This window comes from Nanorana parkeri, unplaced genomic scaffold, assembly GCF_000935625.1.
Source record: "Nanorana parkeri isolate BGI_ZX_2015 unplaced genomic scaffold, ASM93562v1 scaffold22, whole genome shotgun sequence".
In the NCBI taxonomy this organism is placed as follows: domain Eukaryota; kingdom Metazoa; phylum Chordata; class Amphibia; order Anura; family Dicroglossidae; genus Nanorana; species Nanorana parkeri.
The window spans coordinates 2,622,716-2,641,490 of NW_017306290.1; the positions used below are offsets into that span (position 1 = coordinate 2,622,716).

The window sequence follows — 18,775 nt, forward strand, 5'->3', positions numbered from 1 at the left end:
ACACACACACACACACACACACACACACACACACACACACACACACACACACGACTCAAATTAATTAGATATTCTGATCTATACTTTAAAAGGTACATCAATATTAGTGTGAAGGGTTTCCAAATAGACAACCACTGTATCTGACTCATGTCTTAGGGGAACAATAATGCGTTGCCCAAATCTTCCACCATGTGGAAATGCCCTCTTGCCCGGCTGGATGGTTATGCCCATAAAGCTGGCCATAGAATGCTTGAGGTTTCCCCTTAAATGTTGAAGATTTGACATCTGGTCAGGGGAATTGGTTAATTTCAGGTAAACAACTGAAAAACTGGCAACTAACAGATTGTCTAATATGATGAAAAGTAATTCCTGGCAGAACATGTAGGCCCCACGAAGACCTACGCGATCGGGGATTGACGAGCGGCCCTATTGATTTCAATGAGGTACCATCCACGTGGCAATTGCAGAAAACATGTACCTTTTTTCTGCGATTCATGAAGAGCGGCTGTTTTAGTCACGATCGTGTTCAGGAGCACAGGCGGAATTGCACGATCCGCCCGGCGCCCTGGCACCCAGAGAGTGATCGGTGCACACCTAGGCGACTCCTGACCACACAGAATCGTGCACAATTGCCGCGCGGTTAGGTCGCATCAGTGTGCACCAGCCCGGAAGTGCATCTATAGCCCATACTTTTATTTCGTTTTGGATGGAGTGGGAAAGGGTAAAGAATAGACATGTGCAGTTCGTAAAAGTATATATATTATAATTATATATACATAATACTAAAGCTGATGCTCCAAGACCCAAATAGAGTCCGAGTTTCTGAATGCCATTCAGGTCTGGAAGCCTCAGCTTTATTATGTATGTATATGTATATGGCTCCCAGACCTGTATTGCTTTCTGGAGCTCCCGAATGCCATTCGAGTCTAGGAGCTTCAGTTTTAATATTAATATCTGTATATGGTTTTCTGTGGTAGTTGCAACGAATATTCGTTTGTAAACTCATCCGAAAACTAACGAAAATTCAGATTCGTCCGAATCCAAAACCCCGAACTAAATTTTGGACCAGAATCCTGAAAAGTCCGAACTGAACCAAATGTTTCCATAGCTTACATGTCTAGAAAAGAACACAGTCAATTTTTCATTGCCAGCTGTGTCTCCTTTGGGGAAATTCACCATATTTACAATAATCATTGTCACCGAGGCTGAAAGTGAGGGAAAATCCAAAAAGATGGGTTGTCACCAGAACAAGAATAGGTGGAAAGTCATATAATGGTGACATTTATTGTGTAGCAGACGTCAAGGAGAAGATTTCTCGTAGCCTCTGTCCATTTTTAAGGGTAGGTTCCATCAACATGGGTTATACTTTTCCTGCCCAGTCACTAATGTTTTCCCTTTAGTGCTGGGTATGCATGTTAAGCGCCCCTCCTACATCTTTTATTAAAATACAAGCATGTACATCTGTCAATGCAAGAGAGAGTATGCAATGGCTGGATCTTGCACAGTCCAACAGCCAAATCTTTCATGACCATAGGTACTTTAATTTCCTCAGTATAGTTCTTTTTGGTTTAATTAAGAGTTGCATGCCATATAAATGCAATGTACATTATTTCTCTTGAAAATTTACTTTTAATACTATATTTTCAACTGGTAAAACGCAACATAGAAAATGTTGCAAACTTGTAACATTTATGTCTATATTACATCAAACGGAACAGTGGGTAAGGTTGGTAATACTGATCACAAGTCAACAAGATGGATATTTTATTAACGGCTGCCATATACCACATTCTAGTGGCTGGAGCCTACGCATACAAAAACCTCAGGAAATCCTTTCTGCATTGGAATATAAAAGAGAAACAAGCAGAGCAGCACATGAACACCACTCCCCCACAGATGTTACTGCCTCTCTGGGACACACCATTTACTCCCAATTTAATTATCTCCACTATGGTTTGACAGGAGCTATTGCTGCAGGCCAAACTGCCTGGCCTTTCTGTGTGATTGAGTTCCTTGACTAGCACAGCTGTGCTGATGTGATTGGCATAGGACTGAATGTAGAGAAGTGTTTTCCCATCCCATATACATAAAACTGTATAAGCATTTGTTCTGTAACTCTTAAATCCACTGTATATTTATTTTCTAGAATAAAAAAGGTACTCAAGAAACAAAATATTGCAGCATCTACAACAGGGGTAGCCAAACTTTGGCCCTCTAGCTGTGGTGAAACTACCAATACCACCATACATATGCTTCCGGCAGTCATGCTTGTGGCTGTCAGAGTCTTACAATGCCTCATGGGACTTGTAGTTTTCCCACAGCTGGATGGCTGAAGTTTGGCTTCCCCTGATCTACAACATAAACCTGTATACCTGAAGTTATTCATATATCACCAACTATAATTGTGCACTTCCTAGAGAGCACTGAAGCATTCCCATCAATGCGATCTCTAATGATGCTCACAATCTAAAGCTGGCCATACACCTATAGATTTTCTATAGAATTTTTTTCTATTAGCCTATGGTCAGATGAAAAAGGTGCAAAAGACTCCTCCATCTACGCTAAACTGTGTGGATGGAGGAATCCCCCACTGGGCCAAGCTTCAGTATCTTGCTAGTCGGCCCCGCTGGCTATCAAAATACCGGAACAATCTAATTGGATGCAGGCACTGTTCAGGTATTTTTAGAGCCAGCAGGGCCGACTAGCAAGATACTGAAGCTTGGCCCAGATGGCGATTCCTCCATCCACACAGTTTAGCGTAGATAGAGGAATCTGTTGCACTTTTTCCATCTGACCATAGAAAATCTGCAGATAATCTATAGGTGTATGGCCAGCTTAAGGTTCCTTTAAGAGACCAGTAGGTACACAAGCTTACGACTTCTGCATCAGTTGTGGTGGAAAATATTAAGAGTAGCCACAGGCACAAGAAGTCGATAGATGGCTTTACCTACCAGTATGCTTTTAGATTGTGGAAGGAAACCAGATTGCCTGATGGCAAACTGTACTATCTGTATATTGTGAATGCAGAAAAGAAGCTGCAGTGTTTTCTTCTCTAGCTGAAAAGTGAAAAATCAAAAAGGAAATCAAACTGAACGGACTGTCCAAGATCATTCATACAGGATATATTTCCGTGCATTTTCCAAGGCAAACCAAGAACATGCATACCAGAGAAATTGCTTTTCAGTAAAGATCATTCACACCATTGCATGGGTTTGCAAAGTACGAAAAAAGGCTTGCACTTAGTCATATCAGCTCCTTCAAAAATGCATACACTACAACTGCTGTAAGAGGCTGAAGTAATTTGTTTTGGTCAAGAAGGTCTCTACTTGCATGACCATCTTGACTATTGAGAGCATTTCTTTTTACTCACTTTGGAAATGTGGAATTATTTTCTTTAACCACCTCCGGGCCGGCCGTAGTAAAAAAACGGCCGGCCCGAGCTCTCTAGATCAACAAAAACAAAAACAAAAACTATACATCCTAAATCACAAACTAGAAAACTTTCACTTCCTTTGGCTGCTCTGCCATTTTACCTAAACACCTAAGTGAAGAGATCAGTCTTTAAACTGATAAAAGTTAACAATTTTTTTTAACCAAAGCAACCCTGAAAAATGGCCGCCTGTGACCACAAAATACAATTGATAATGTCCCAGAGATGAAATATGGGCCATGCAGGTGTAAATCTACTCATTGTATTAGACTGATTTGCAAATCTCCCTGTTTATTACAGAGTTAGGAAACCTGCACGGTAACAATAGGACATTTGGAACTTCCAGTCTTTGTAAGATCACCAAGCTTGTGTGGTTGTGTCACCTGTGAGGAACATACATCAGGATGCTGGAAGGTTGTTGATTTACAGCAGTCTAATTCTTGAAACAGATGCAAAATAGGGTCACCGGAAGTGGATCATATGATATGGACAGCAATGGATTACGAAACGGATCACAATTATTCAGCCACATCACTGTATTACTTAGGTCTAAACTTCTGTTGATCCATGTCTTTCAGCTTCTTAGGCTTCACATTGTATGACAGCAGCCCCAGTCGGAATGTGTGTGTGCTGGCTGCCTGGCAGGCTTCCAGTTTCAGCACCACCGAAAACCAGACTGATGAAGAGCCCTAGCAGCTTGTTTAAAGTAACAACCAGCACTCAAATAAAGACAATTGTTCAACTTTCCCAAACTGGAGCTGAAAGGTGCATTAAAAGCTTCAAGAAATGCTTGAGGCCCATTGAAAGCTTTGCAAATGTTTTGTATAAGCTTGCTGCACACACTACTCATATATTCTGAAGACTAAATGCACAAACCTTATTGAGTGCTCAGTTTCTCTAATACTAGTCCTGTAATCAGTTTTTAAAATCTAAACAGTTAAAACATAAAAAAGTGCAGGGGAGAACGTGAAGCTTTTATTCCTTGAAATATAGAACATTTTACTCCTCCCCTCCATTATGGAGCTGGTATTAGAGAAGTTGGCAATGTTGCAGATGCAGAGCCAAACATGACACCTTTTATCGTTCACCAACATGGTAGAATACTGTACATGAGCCTACCCTCTTCTTCTAGGTCTGAGTACTGATTGGACCAGGAGAAGGAGGTAGACTGAAAGGGTGCCCTGAAAAAAGCCCATAAAGACTGTATATACCAGTCTTTATGAGGCAACATGGGGTCACAGCTCGGTTCTTTACAGGTTACCATCCAGGAAAGCTATGAAACAATTGGCTCAAATATGATAGCGCTCTCACAGGCGCAAAAGGCTAACTGCTGGGCTACCATTAATCTATATGCTGAACTGCATACAAGTGGACATTTGGCTCTTCTAGACATGTATTTTGTAAAGACACCAAGACCTCCTCCAACAATGATACATTGCCCAATCACTGGGAATTTACATAAGGCCATCTAAAACCAGCAGGGCATGTGTTTTGTTTCACACAGATCAGCACACTAAAGTGCCATTCAAAGTTCACAAAATGCTTAAGTCAGCTTTGACTCAGCCAGTTGGTATGTGTCCAGGTCTGCTTTCATGAAAAATCAGCAAAGTTTTCTGTGGAAACCATAAGCAGTAGATGAAACAATAACATAACCAGTTTGCCACGTACACAACATAAGAATAATTGATCACAGGGAGAGGCTAATTTATGATCACCTATAGTATTATGCTGGGCACACACCTTACAACCATCGCAAGACAAAAGTGGCTGTAAGGTAATTAAAAAAACGTACTGCCTATCTTGGACAGGCAGATCGTACTTGCGATGATCGCAAGCCGCGCCCCCGAAGGGCGGGCTTCCGATGACCGCAATGCTGAACAGGCAGTGTGCGCTTGCGCACACCGGCCTGTCCGGCTTTTATCGTACGAACATGCTACACACCCGCCGAACATCGTGCGATGCTCGGCGGGTTTTCCAACATGTTCCTAAGTTAAAAGTCGGGCGACCTTACAGTAGTAGAGGTCGCACGGCTTCCACACACCTTACGATAATCGCATGATCGCGGGATTTCCCGTGATTATCGTACGATTATCGCAAGGTGTGTGGGGACCTTTAGACCTATAGCATAATAAAGCAATTACTAAACCACGAAACTATGCCACTCGCCATGCCAAGTCAAGATCTGTCAGAAGGCTTGTGTGGCCTGACGAGGTGGGGGACAGGGCTTTTTGTACATTGAGTCACCCATAGAAACTATTTTTGTGAATCTAATAGGACCCACTGCATTTGTTTAGAGGTTTCCTCTGATATTTCCAGCATAATAAGGAATGAATCTTCATCTGAAATTATAGGATTCCGAGCTAACGGGTTGTGATCAGCTAATGGGTTGTGATCATCCACACATGGCGATAGTGCACCACTCAGTTCTGGTTTGCCATTCTCCCCTCACTAAAGACATCAACTAAAGACATCAATAGGCATGCATAAGCAAAACCTTTACAAGGATAAGGGAATAGAAGACAGTTGCCCTGCCTACAGCAAACTCCCCATGCCGCTGAATTGCAGATGATCATGTGCAGATACCAGAGGCATGCACTGCTAGTCTGTCAGCTCTGTAAGTAAACTTCAATGTGCATGAGCATAACCAATGTAATCAAGCCCTTATAAATGTGTACTGCATTCTGCAGCAGCCAGGCCAATCAAATAAACAGGAACCTTTTTACTTCTTCATTTAAAGCCAGCTTTCAAAAATTGTCGGTGGCCCAAAAAGGTTGCCTGCTGGAGTCCATTCTGGCAAGCAGCAGTATGATGAACAGTTGAAGGGTTCCACATGCTATGAAGAAAACAAAGGTGCCATCTCCTTACAGAAAGCAGGCAACAAATACTTTGTTCTAAACTGACCAGAGTAGAAAGTGTATGTGCATATGTGGTACAGACATTATATTGTTAATGTCACCAAACATTCCAGCAATCCAATAAATGGATTTGACGGCATCAGACAGTACTCCTGCCATCTACAGGGTATGTTCACAAGAGATGAGAAGGCTCTAATGTAATGGCATTTGTTGAGTACACCCATGAATGTCTTTGGTAGTACCTGAGTGAAAGAACGTGAAAACTCTTTCGCTAAAGCCCTCCAATTTCAAGAACTATATATGAATTAAAATATATTGATGCCTTATGCAAACCGAGCAGAACACACCAGCATTATGTAAAATATTTGCATAGAATTTTATGATGACAGCTGAAACGAAAGTATTTGCCCTTATGCATTCAAAGTCATGTAAGAATATAAATTAAGATTCTTGGAGACTGTATGTCAGTATAGACAAATCTGTCTTGACAGTGATCCAAGTTTATTCATGTAGGACAGAGACCTTGTGATGTAATTCTCTGTGTATAGGCCTCAAGTGGACTTTGGGAAGAATGCTTCTCAGTCTGAGAGGCCTGCTTATGACAAGGAACAAAGTTAGCAGTAGGACTGCTGTGCTCACACAATCAGCTGTAATGAGAAAATTCTTCCCTTGACTAGGTTGCTGTCTTGACAGCTTGGTACAAACTGCTTGTGCTATAGTGTTTAGATCCTGATCAAATTGAAAGATATTAACAAAAAAGGTATAATCATGACTAAACAATCCTTAGAATGTCTGTATTAGGAGCAATTGACTTGTAATGATAGCATTATAAGATTTCCAGTAGCAATGCAACCCACACTAGAATGTGGTCATCACTTCCCAACTCAAATCCTATTCTATCCCCATAAGGCAGTGGTTCTCAACCTTACTAGGGTCGGGACCCCTTGGTAACATTTGCCAAGTTGTGGTGACCTCCAACTGAGCGCTGGACTTCAGAATTAGTAAGACGCTGGACTTGGGACTAAAAATAGAAGCACACTCACAAGAATACAAGCCCTCCCCAGCCCATGCTACCTGCTTGCCTGCTCTGTCTCCATGCAGCCTTCCCAGCCCCAGCACTGCTTAGACGCCCGCCTCCTGCAGAGCTCACATTGTATGGGAGGCAGGAAGACAGCATCGGCTGTAAATAGAAAAGCCCTGCTGTACACACTCCCCGGCCACTAGATGTCGCTGCAGCGGCCAGGCAGTGTGTATAGGGGCACTTTTATATTCACAGCCTCTGCTGTGCTCCTGCTGACTGACACTGCTGCGCTAGGAGGAGGCTGAGGAGCAGAAGTGGATGCTGCGACCCCCCTCAACAGTGAGTTGCGACTCACTTTTGGGTCGCGACCCACAGGTTGAGAACTGCAGCCATAAGGCATGCTTTTAGGATTGTGCTAATCTTGCACAAACAATCTCTCGTGTATGGCTATAATAACACGTATAAGTATTTTCCAGCCTGATGGGAAATATTCATAACTGACCATTTGATAATCATTCTGTGTAATCTTCACTGAGTGTTTTGGAAAGAAAAGATGCTGTAAGATGCAGAGAAAGACCTCATGGGCACCATAAGAGCTGCTTGTTTATACTAAAGCACCGTGTGCCAAACAAATGCCTTTTTCAAAAAGTACTCATTTTTGCTTTTATTTTTTCATTCTTTGCATCTCAGTCATGTTGATCTGCTCCAGCCTTTTTAGTCACTATATGAACGGACTTCAGCTTTGACTGCACATAATTCCTATGGACTAGCTTCCCGATTGTGGGAACAGTGGACCATGCCTGTAGAATCTATGTCCGCATGGAAACTTGGGTGTTTGTGACAGGGTGACAACTCAGGAGCTCAATAGTAAAGCAAGGGCAGAGTGTTACCCTATAACAGGAAGTACCTTCAGTCGAGATCATCAGGTTTTTGAAGAAAAAAAACTTCCTAAGGATTGTTAGCCAGACCACCCATCCCCACCCCGTTCTTTTTTTAATTTTCCTTAATACCCTGTTAACTGCGAAGCTGGGTTCTCTTGAAAAATCAGATTCACCTGCCCAGTGAATCTAGTGTTGTCTTGCTGAGAGCCGGTGGTCTGCTGAAACCAGCTAGGTCCTATGCCGCTATCTTCCTCCACACAGTCATTGGGAGCTGGCTTTCTGGTCCACATTTCGAGAACCAGCCCTGCCTCTAGGTCCATCCACTGGGTTCTTTGTTTCTCTGCTACCGCAGCCTACTTGGACATGTAATGTAGGCATCCGAGGTGGCTGCGGAAGCAGGTCGACACTTCTGCCCAGGCGAGAATGTTGGCAGGGGGCAGGGCCAAAAAGTATAAACAGTCCCCCCAAAAAAGGCTTTTCATATTGCAGTGTGGATTGGGGGAGGGAGCAAGGGGGATCAAATGGAACCAACAAGTGAAGGTCTGCTTTAAGGTATTAAAGTTTAGAAGATTTTAATGATTGTGTTCACATCAACTTTAATGCTTTCTGCAAAGCAGGGCAGATCATTCAAACAACACTTATAAAATCCTACTAATAATATGTGGACGGATCAGAGATAAGCTTCCCATCCTTGTTGAAAATAACTATAAAAGAGAATTTGGGCCATAAAGGAAAGCTTTGTGAAACCTTTGAAGCGGTTTAATAAGCTTTGTAGTAGAGTGGTAGAACAAAAGAGAAAAGCAGGAAATCCTATGGCCACCGTTAGCAGACAGTGCGCTGTAACCACGCTGAGTGGGATGTTATCTCTCAGACAGTAATCAGTGAAAACAAAGCATTCCCCTGACAATTTGTGCTGAAACAGTGCAAACAGATAAAGTCTGTGTGCAGAATCTTCCACTTCATATGCATAGTCAACAGTCATGACAAAAGAAGAGGTTTCCTATCAGCAGATGCTCAATTTCTTATTAGATCATTTTATTGGCCATTAACCACAAACACTTGATCATTTATTTAAATGAGAAAAGACCGATAAGGTCTACCATTAATAAATTGCAATTAAAACGGTTATATGGTTACTATAATCCAATGTAAAGCTACACGCCTGAGAGCAGAGAGTACCAAAGGAGGGCCGTATTTGCTCTGATGCAAGTTAAGGTGGTCTTAGGCATTAGATGACAGTCTTCTGATCCGGGATCAAGGACAGTCCACTGTCTATGGGACAACTTACAAGCATTTTCAAGGAACAAACTGACAAATCATGTCTGATCCCTACTGATTTTTCCCCAGTGGTGGCTGTCTGCACCTGGCTTCCTCATTGCATTAAACTGGAGAACTAATGTGACTAGCGCGTTCCTGTTTAGAGGAAACACTGGTACAGAACACATAAGTTGCTGGGCCATTAATACATGCCCAAACACCAATGTCTATGCCCAGTTTAATGTAATCCATTCATGAGAAAATATGGGGACCATACAGCTGACCTTCTAAACATGCTAGTTGCCTGGGTGTTATGCTAACATGCCGGCCCCAAATACTGACTGATTTTCAGATGGATAGGTCAGCAATGGTTGCCTAAATGTTTCTCTCATGATTAGCTTTCTTTATTGGTAACCTGTACTGAAAGTATGGGGTCAGCCATTGCAAAATGCTAGATGTCACTCTTGCTGCTACGGTATGTTGATCAAAAAGGGTGACCTGGGCTGCTGACCCAGATCACGTGCAGGTCAACAGTTCCAACCTTCCTCTGACTTCACTAGTTGCAGGCTTGTTTTTGGTCCGTGTCTTAGAAAGTATTGAGGCCTAAAACAGCTAGGCAACTAGCATTTTCAAATGATAGTCAGCAATGGCACTCTTCTGGATTTCTCTTAGTTGAGGCTTTCTTATTAATTGGACAGGAAGTCTCCCATGATGATGAAAAATCACTAACAAGCAATAGAAGATTTTCCCCACTTCTATAGAGAAAAGGCAACGCGTGCACTGCATCCATAGGCTGAATTGTAGAGGATCAAGTGGTTATGAAAAAAAAAGAGCGTCTCTTTCGAATGCCATCTATGGCCACCATAAAGCTACCCAGAGACATGAGACTGCCAATGTAATCTCAGTAATATGTTGAGATAAGGAAAGTCTCTGCGATCATAGTGTTTGAAATAATACAGAACACTTGAGAAAGAAGAAACCAATCTCTCTGCTGATCTCTTCAAATACTGAAAAGATAAATCTTACAATGTGTGGCCAGTATAAAAGGTAAAATTATGACAAAGCCAGTAACTGGCTGGACAGGTGTGTACAGGCAGCAATACATCAAGCACATCATAATGTATGCTAATCAGATGAGGAGGAGGATGTTCTGCTAAATTTCCCACGTATTGATAACAATAGGACTGATTGATTAAGTGCTAGACACATGGGCTATAAAAAGCAACTGAATGGGAGCTGAGGAGGCTAGGAGAAACTAGCACTATGCAATATTGCTGCAAAATTTCATGTCCTCCCCACTGTGGTCCCCATTTCAACCTCTTATGGCTTTTAAACATCTTACATCGTCACTGCTTCACAAATTCTACCACATGCACAATGGCATGTCCTGGGCTAAACGGGCACATAACATATGTACTAAACTTTCATTAATGCACCAAGAATACCTGTAGCGGGCATTCGCACAGGCAGTGATTTTGAGTTTTAGATACTGTGTGGGAGATGAATGAAGCAAGTTACATACAGAATCAGATTGCCTCTCGTTTATCCAAGGATTCCTGACAGCGTAGTAGGTTGCCACCCCCACACTTGCAACTCTGGTCAGCCAGCTGAGATGGATATCAGAGTACGATTTACCATTAAACATACAAAACCAATCAGCGAGTGCAAATTTCACATAAGCAGCACCCATAGAGCTCCCACCCAACAGAGACATAAATAGAGGAATACCATATAACCATTAAAAAAAACCTCAAAGACTAATAACCAACTGGATAGATATGGCCCCAACAAAACATAGCATGGAAGTGAAACTGAAGACAAGACGTTTTCTTTAGTTGTGCATAGAGTGGAGAGGGATTAGAAGACATAGTTACATAGTATTTGAGGTTGAATAAAGACAGAAGTCCATCAAGTCCAACCTATTGCGTGTATGCATTTGTGGTTGAGCTGGTGTGTGCGTCCATGTGAGATTTTGCTCTCAGCAGTACCTGTACCCCTGTATGTTATGGTCTCTAAGGAAATCGTCCAATAGTTTCTTGAATGATTCCACACTCTTAGCTGAAATCACTGCCTGTGGCAGTGAGTTCCAGACCTTAACTGCTCTAACTGAGAAGAACCTCTTGCGCCCCGTGTGCTGAAATTTCTTCTCCAACAGTTTTTGGTGGTGGCCTGTAGTCTTTGTTATGGGGTTAACCGTAAAGAGTTTGTTAATAATGTTGCTGTCACCATTGAACAGTTTATACAAGAAATCATGTCCCCCCTTAGACCCCGTTCACATTGAGTGATTTATCGCGCGGTAATTCCCGCGATATCGTGGCAAATTACCGCACGATATCGCGCTCCAATGCAATCCAATGGGGCAAAGGGTCCTGCTGTCGCTGGTCGTGTGTCGCTACAGCAGGACCCTTTTTGGAGCGGATTTAGCCGCGATTCAAGCTCGCTCAGTGCAAGCTTGAACGCGACATCGCGCGGCAAATCTTGCGATGTTGCGCAATATGCAAATCGCGCGACAAACACGCGATTTGCATATCGCACAGTGGGAACGGGGCCTTAATCTCCTAACCTCCAAAGAGAACATATTTAATTTTAACAACCTTGTTTCATAGTTCAGGTCTTCGAACCCCTTAATGAGTTTGGTTGCCCTCCGCTGGACTTTTTCCAGCTCAAGAACATCTTTTCTGAGGACTGGTGACCAAAACTGGACCGCATACTCCAGATGAGGCCGAACCAGTGATCTGTAAAGTGGTAAAATTATAGACTTGTCACTGCAATACATTCCCTTCTTAATACAAGACAAGACCTGTCAGGTTTTGTATTGCTGAAATGACAAAAATGGCCAACACACACACACAGTTCAGACTTCAGATGTGTACTAAGGTCAAAAAACTAAAATGAAATGTTAAATTCTCTTTGCATTGAGGAATTACATCCTACATCCATCCCATCCAATGTCCTACATGACTTTCTTCACTTTCACTGCTGCCCTCCTCAAAGCCTGTAGGAAGTTTCACAATCAGTTCTATCCTATAGAAGTACGTATATGGTTCTCATTCACCATAAAAATAAATAGGCGTTTCCAAATCTGAATTATTCTGATCACAAATGTTTATTAATGGAGTTGTATTGTTCTAAGAATGAAAAAAAAATCCATATTTGGTTCCCACACCTTCTAAAGCTCCAACACACTTGACTCAGCGATTTAGTCATTGTATTATTCTTAACCTCCAAATTTTCATGATGCTGTTTAGAAATATTTTCCCATGCCAATTATTTATTTCATAATGAACTAAAGGAACCGTGTCATTTAAAGTCAGACTTATAACCTGTCTGGAAAGCTAGTCAGACAACTGCTGACAAGCTTGTAATGTACGACTATGACAGAGCAATTACTAATTCATCAATGAAACCTAAAGCAGTATATCTGGACGGAAGTATTTATACGCAGACAACCATCACCTGATGAATATCCCAAGGGGTATGTCATCTCTCCGAAACTTAGAAACCAATTAAAGTATACCCGTCATGAGAAAATTTGTGATGACAGCCTTTGCAAGTCTCCTTCTGGAAATGCTATTTTTCCGGCTAATTCAACGAGAGTGATTCAATAAAGTCATTTTCTGGTGTTATGGTCGTAATAGAAAGTCCTGCGACTACCGTAATTCATCAAAGCCGTGAAAGAGTTTTCTTGCTATTTCTGACAAATTGGGGTCCTTTTTTTATGTGTAAGACCTTTACGTTCTGGGGCTATGGCTGCGACAAATTCATAGATGCCACCAAATTGTTGGTAAGATAAGTGGAGGTGAAAAAGACTTCTTCAATGTAAGGACCCATTCACACGGGGTGTTTCGGGATTCCTGTGGCAAGAACCTACAGATTCCTGCTGCAGGTGTCCCGCTCAGATGCAGCCACTGTACCCATTGAAGTTAATGACAAGGTGACAACGGCCGGATCTGTAAGAGATCATTAGCATGTAATCGTACATGGTATGGGATAGATGATTGTTGCTAAAACCCATCTACTGGCTCCTGAATTCTATATCAATTTTTCCACCCTCGACGTAGATTATTGTACGAGACGTGGTGCCTCAACATATCAACATTCGTATAAAAAAAAGTCTGTTGTCAATAATACACACAGACTATGTTCTAAAACTACCCAGCTCCAAATGATTGGTCTGGGAACACCATTCAGCCTATAGTTGGTGTTACAGGGGCGATTTTCTGAGGTTCAATCACAGCTAGGAGTAGATATGATAAAACTTATAGTGTAACCTACAGAATCAGTATAAAGGCAATGATTAATCTCGCACAAACAATTGCTACTTGTGTAGTTTACACCGTAGGGAGCCATTTGTTCAAACAGTGAGTGATCTATTGCTACTCTTCTTTTAGGTGAATCTGATCATAAGCTCAATGTTAGTCTATGGACAGGCGAATATAAACGGACATGAGTCTGTTTACATACGATTACCTCCAAGTCCATTTTAAAAAAATTAAAAAATGCAAAAGGTTTGTGTCTTTTTCTGTTTTTTTCTAATACCTAAACATTACAGATTAGAGGTAACGTGAAGATCTGTTTACTTCTGCCTCTCCATAGACTTAACATGGGTCCATTCAGCTCCATGGAGTAAATACTAAACAGCCATGAATGTCACAAGAGTGACATCCCTTCCATTTGAGGATTATGTTCATGGATTACCTGTTGAGTGCAACAGACTCCGTTGGTAAAGAAGGGCCCTTAAACTGAGAGATTTTCCTGAGAATGTTCATAGGAAAAATCTCACCAGAACATTCGATAATGCCATCAGAGACTTATAGAATGTCGTTCCAAATTTGATTTATTTTAACATGATGACATGCCACTCACTAAACGAATTTTGCACAGTGTATAATGGCTGTTAGGGCTCAGACAGTTATAGGCTGCTGTCATCAACTGCACAAACCTCTTCCCAGTTGATTTCTCTTGTGATTGTGCACAATCACAGCAACCCATAATCAAAGGCAATTGCAAGACAAGTCAATGGAAAGGACTGTGTGACTGATGGCAGCATTCCGTTACTAGTCTGGCCTGTGTAGTGACAGCGAGAGATAATCTAATGATATTATTGACATACATGCCTTTTCTCAGCAATCTGACAGTGTGAGAGGTACAAACTTACACAAAAGATATGTCGGGATTCCAGCACTGCAAAACTAATAAAGTGGGTGGCAGTTTTCATCCAATTCCTCTATTCATAATAGTGATAACCTGGCACCAGTTAACAGCTACGGTGTGCTAAGAAGTGCAGCAGTGTGAGGTCAGAAAAGTAAAAATGATCTTACAAGGATTGAGCACAAAAAGAAGTGTAAGGGCACACACCTTACAAACATCGCAAGACTTTTGTCTTGCGATAGTTGTAAGGTAATTAAAAAAACATACGATCTGCCCATCTTGGACAGGCAGATCGTACTTGCGATGATCGGAAGCCACGCCCCCCGAGGGGCGGGCTTCCGATGACCGCAATGCCGAACAGGCAGTGTGCGCTTTTATCTTACGAACATACTACACACCCGCCGAACATCGTAAGATGCTCGGTGGGTTTTCGAACATGTTCCTAAGATAAAAGTCGTGCAACCTTACAGTAGTAGAGGTCGCACGGCTTCCACACACCTTACGATAATCGTACGATCGCGGGATTTCCCGCAATTATTGTACGATTATCGCAAGGTGTGTGGGCACCTTTAGTCTATGGCATTACCTGGGACAGATCTAGAAAAATAAATGGATCAGAGATCCGTTTTGCTGAACCCGATTGTGCCAGATCTGATGTAAACGGACACAAATCCGACTCCCCATAGACTGACATAGGGTGCACATCGCAAGATGGAGATAAAAGTCACAATGGTGACATCTGATCAGTCTGGAATCTGTGCACAGATGATCAGCCCGTGTGAAAGGGACCTATGAGTTGGCAGGCGATAAGTGCTTGTTGTTATGGGCTAAACACATGAAAACGCACATTACATGTCTTTTTCAGTTGAAGTCTATGAGGCTGAGAATGCACTGTGTAGCACCTGCACCTCTCTAAAAAAGATCACACTACACCATGTCGCAATGGTGTAATCAGGGACCATAGAGAACAATGTGATTTCCATGACTAGTGTGAATGGGTGGGCTAAACAAAATGGGATTTCATATGAGAAGCATTAACTAGCTGACAAATGTGTTCATTCAGATGATAGTGTTCATTATTAAGGGGAGGGGAGGTTCTCTATAAACGCTGATTGCCTTCAATATGAGGTTTATGAGGACATTTTTGGTGAATGAGTGAATATTCATGTTATAAAGTCAATGGGAGATTGGACTATATAAAAAGTACTAGAACGGGCCGTCAGCTGAGTTTATATGGTATCTGTACCTTCTAAATCAGGGGTGGGCAACTCCAGCCTTCCAGCTGTTGTAGAACTACAAGCCCCATGAGGCATTGCAAGAGTGCCAGCTACAGGCATGACTCCCAGAGGCATGTTGGGATTTATAGTTAAAGCACAGCTGGAGGGCCGCAGTTGCCCACCCCGGACCTAAATTGTACTGCCATTCCCTAAATAAACAGATATGAGAGGCGGGATGTGATCACACAAGTCTAAAGCTGCCCATACACTGGTAGATTTCTGTACAAACCTTCATATGAAAAATCTGCCATCGGAGACTTGACGACTGTCATTCGAACAGTTGTATGATTTTAACATTTCATTTTGGAGTTTCCTGAACTAAAAGCGCATTCCCGGTTAGAATTTTGTTGCAGAAAAGTATTCCACTCCGCTCCTTGACTTTTGTCATTCCTGCAGCCCAGAACATTGTTGATGTGACCCCATTAACTATTAGAGTATCAAATGGACCTTCCAAAACATCCTACTAGTGTTCGGTCAGCTTTAGCCAGCCCATCATTTCCGCAGCGCTCCCATTCACACCTGAGCATGAGCATTTTTTGACGTATTTATTCGTTCAGATTTAAGCATCATTGTCTTAGCCAATAGAAAGACAGCTACTAGGAGAAGGAGACTGTTAGGCACAAAAGCACACAAAGTGCATTTTACAGGCCTGTCCCTAGTCCATGGGGCTAAAAATACCCAAATATGCCCAAAAAGAAATTCATGTACATTTTCAAGCTTTTAGGCTCCATTCACACATCGCGGTAGCGTTTTCTGCGCAGCACGAAAACGCCCAATATACGCACCAGTTACTATAGCCAGAACGTGCAGAATCTGCCTATAAAAAAAATAAAAATAAAATAAAATATCACACTTGAACTATTTTGCGGGTCGCCGCAATAGTCTGAACAATGCACATTGCAATGCATTTTTTTATGTTTAGCGCATTTCCACGCATACCGCTCATGCGCGAGTAGAGCCCAAGTGATGCAATGCTCTGCTGTGAACAGGCATTAAAAAAAAAATAGAATCCTTCATATTGAGCATTGTCGCATTTCGAGAAACACACAAAAACCACACAGGTGTGAACAGGCACCTTTAAAAATAAGAGGATCCTTCACGTTCAGTGTTGACGCACTTCGGGAAGCACAGGGCGCAATGCTCAGGTGTAAATGGGCACCATTGAAAATAATGGGATCCTACATGTTGAGCGTTGTTGCACTGCTGGAAACGCAACAAAACGCTAATGTGTGAACAGGCACCTTTGAAAATAATAATATCCTTCATGTTAGGCAGTGTAGCACTGTGGGAAACATGAGACGTAACCCTCATATGTGAATGGGCACCACTGAAAGTAATAGGATCCTTCATGTTGATGCATTGTGGCTCTTTGGGGAGATGTAACCCTCATATGTGAATGGGCACCACTGAAATGAATAGGGTCCTTCATGTTGATGCATTGTGGCACTTCGGGGAGATGTAACCCTCATGTGAATGGGCACCACTGAAATGAATAGGGTCCTTCATGTTGATGCATTGTGCACAGCGCATGCACACAGGTGTAAATGGGTACTTATACTAGAAAACTTTGATATCTAGTATACAACTTGTGTAAAATCCAAAACAATAACAACAACATCTTGGAGAGATCTGTACACTGCCCATAATACACACATGTGAAAGCGACGTGAACACACACATTCATTTTGTATGATTTACAGACACAGTGAATGAGACATCTAGGGGTCTATCACCCAAGAGTCCCCATCACAGTCCACTGGGAATTGGGTGAAAGAAATGTCCGTGGGACTTACCCAGAGTTTCTGCCAGCAGCCTTGGCGGAGCGGAGAGTGAGGTGAGTAGTACGGTGAGCAGTGCAGCCCCGGGCTGTGTCCAGTATAGTCCAGTGTTCCCAGCCATGGCTCTGAGAAGTCAGCCCTCTCCCGGAAAGTTGTCAGCCTGTCACTAGAAGCAGGATATCCTCTACAGACACTGAGCCCCCGACTCTCCATACAGAGAGACAATCAATGAACACTCCGTTCCCGAGCTGGACACTACACACACACGTCCCAATCCTCCTCCTCTACTGTCCCGAGTGACACCGAGTCCCCGCACTCCTCCTCATCCCGGGCTGAAGGGAGGGACGGACGATTCAACACTCTGCACACTGCTCAGCAGCGACACCTGCCGGCGGCTCCGGGGAATAGCAGGCATCTATCCACCAATGCAGCCACATTGGGAGAACACCTACTTTGTATTTGTTACTTGTTCTCATTCACATTTAGGCCCCATTCACATGTAGCGACATACCTTTGCAGCGGCCGGGATAGCGCGACTTTCGGGGCGACGTTCCAGCGACGATCCAGCGACGGTAGCTCGACCTTTCCTCGTCGGGCTCCATAGAAAAAAAGCAAAATCGCGCAAAATCCGCTGAAAAAAGGGTCCGGTAGAAGCGACTTGCGACTGCGACGAGCGACGCGCGACATGGAGCTAAGACAGCTCCATTGACTATCATTAGCCGGCGACTTCTCGCGATATCGCGGCGGAAATCGCGTGATAAGTCGCTACATGTGAACGGGGCTACAAGTGACACTAACTCAGGAGTGACATCTTAAGAATACACTCCAGAGATTATTTGAGGATCCACAGCTGAGTGTAGGGCTGCAACAACTAATCGATTAAATCGATAATAATCGATTATGAGAATAGTCCCAACTATTCTCATTATCGGTTAGTTGGTTGGGGGGAGGAGAGAGATAGAGATATTTTTGTAATGTAACCAATCGATTAGTTGGAAAAATAATCGGGTAACTAAACGATTATGACAATTATTGTTAGCTGCAGCCCTGGTACACAAAATAGGTTACATTTTTGTTAATAGATAAGGTACTTGAACACATTTTTAAGATTTAACTCCTGAGTTT

At 42.6% G+C, this 18,775-nt stretch overlaps 1 protein-coding gene across 1 annotated transcript in view; it reads right to left on the reverse strand.

Moving 5' to 3' along the window:
• The window catches only part of DCBLD1 (discoidin, CUB and LCCL domain containing 1), a 76,171-nt gene extending 58,290 nt beyond the window's left edge, over positions 1 to 17,881 (reverse strand). Inside the window, exon 1 of the mRNA XM_018563897.1 lies at positions 17,666 to 17,881. Coding sequence (XP_018419399.1) covers positions 17,666 to 17,771 — 106 coding nt within the window. The 5' untranslated portion in view covers positions 17,772 to 17,881. The remainder of the gene's footprint in view (positions 1 to 17,665) is intronic.
• Positions 17,882 to 18,775: the final 894 nt, after the last annotated feature.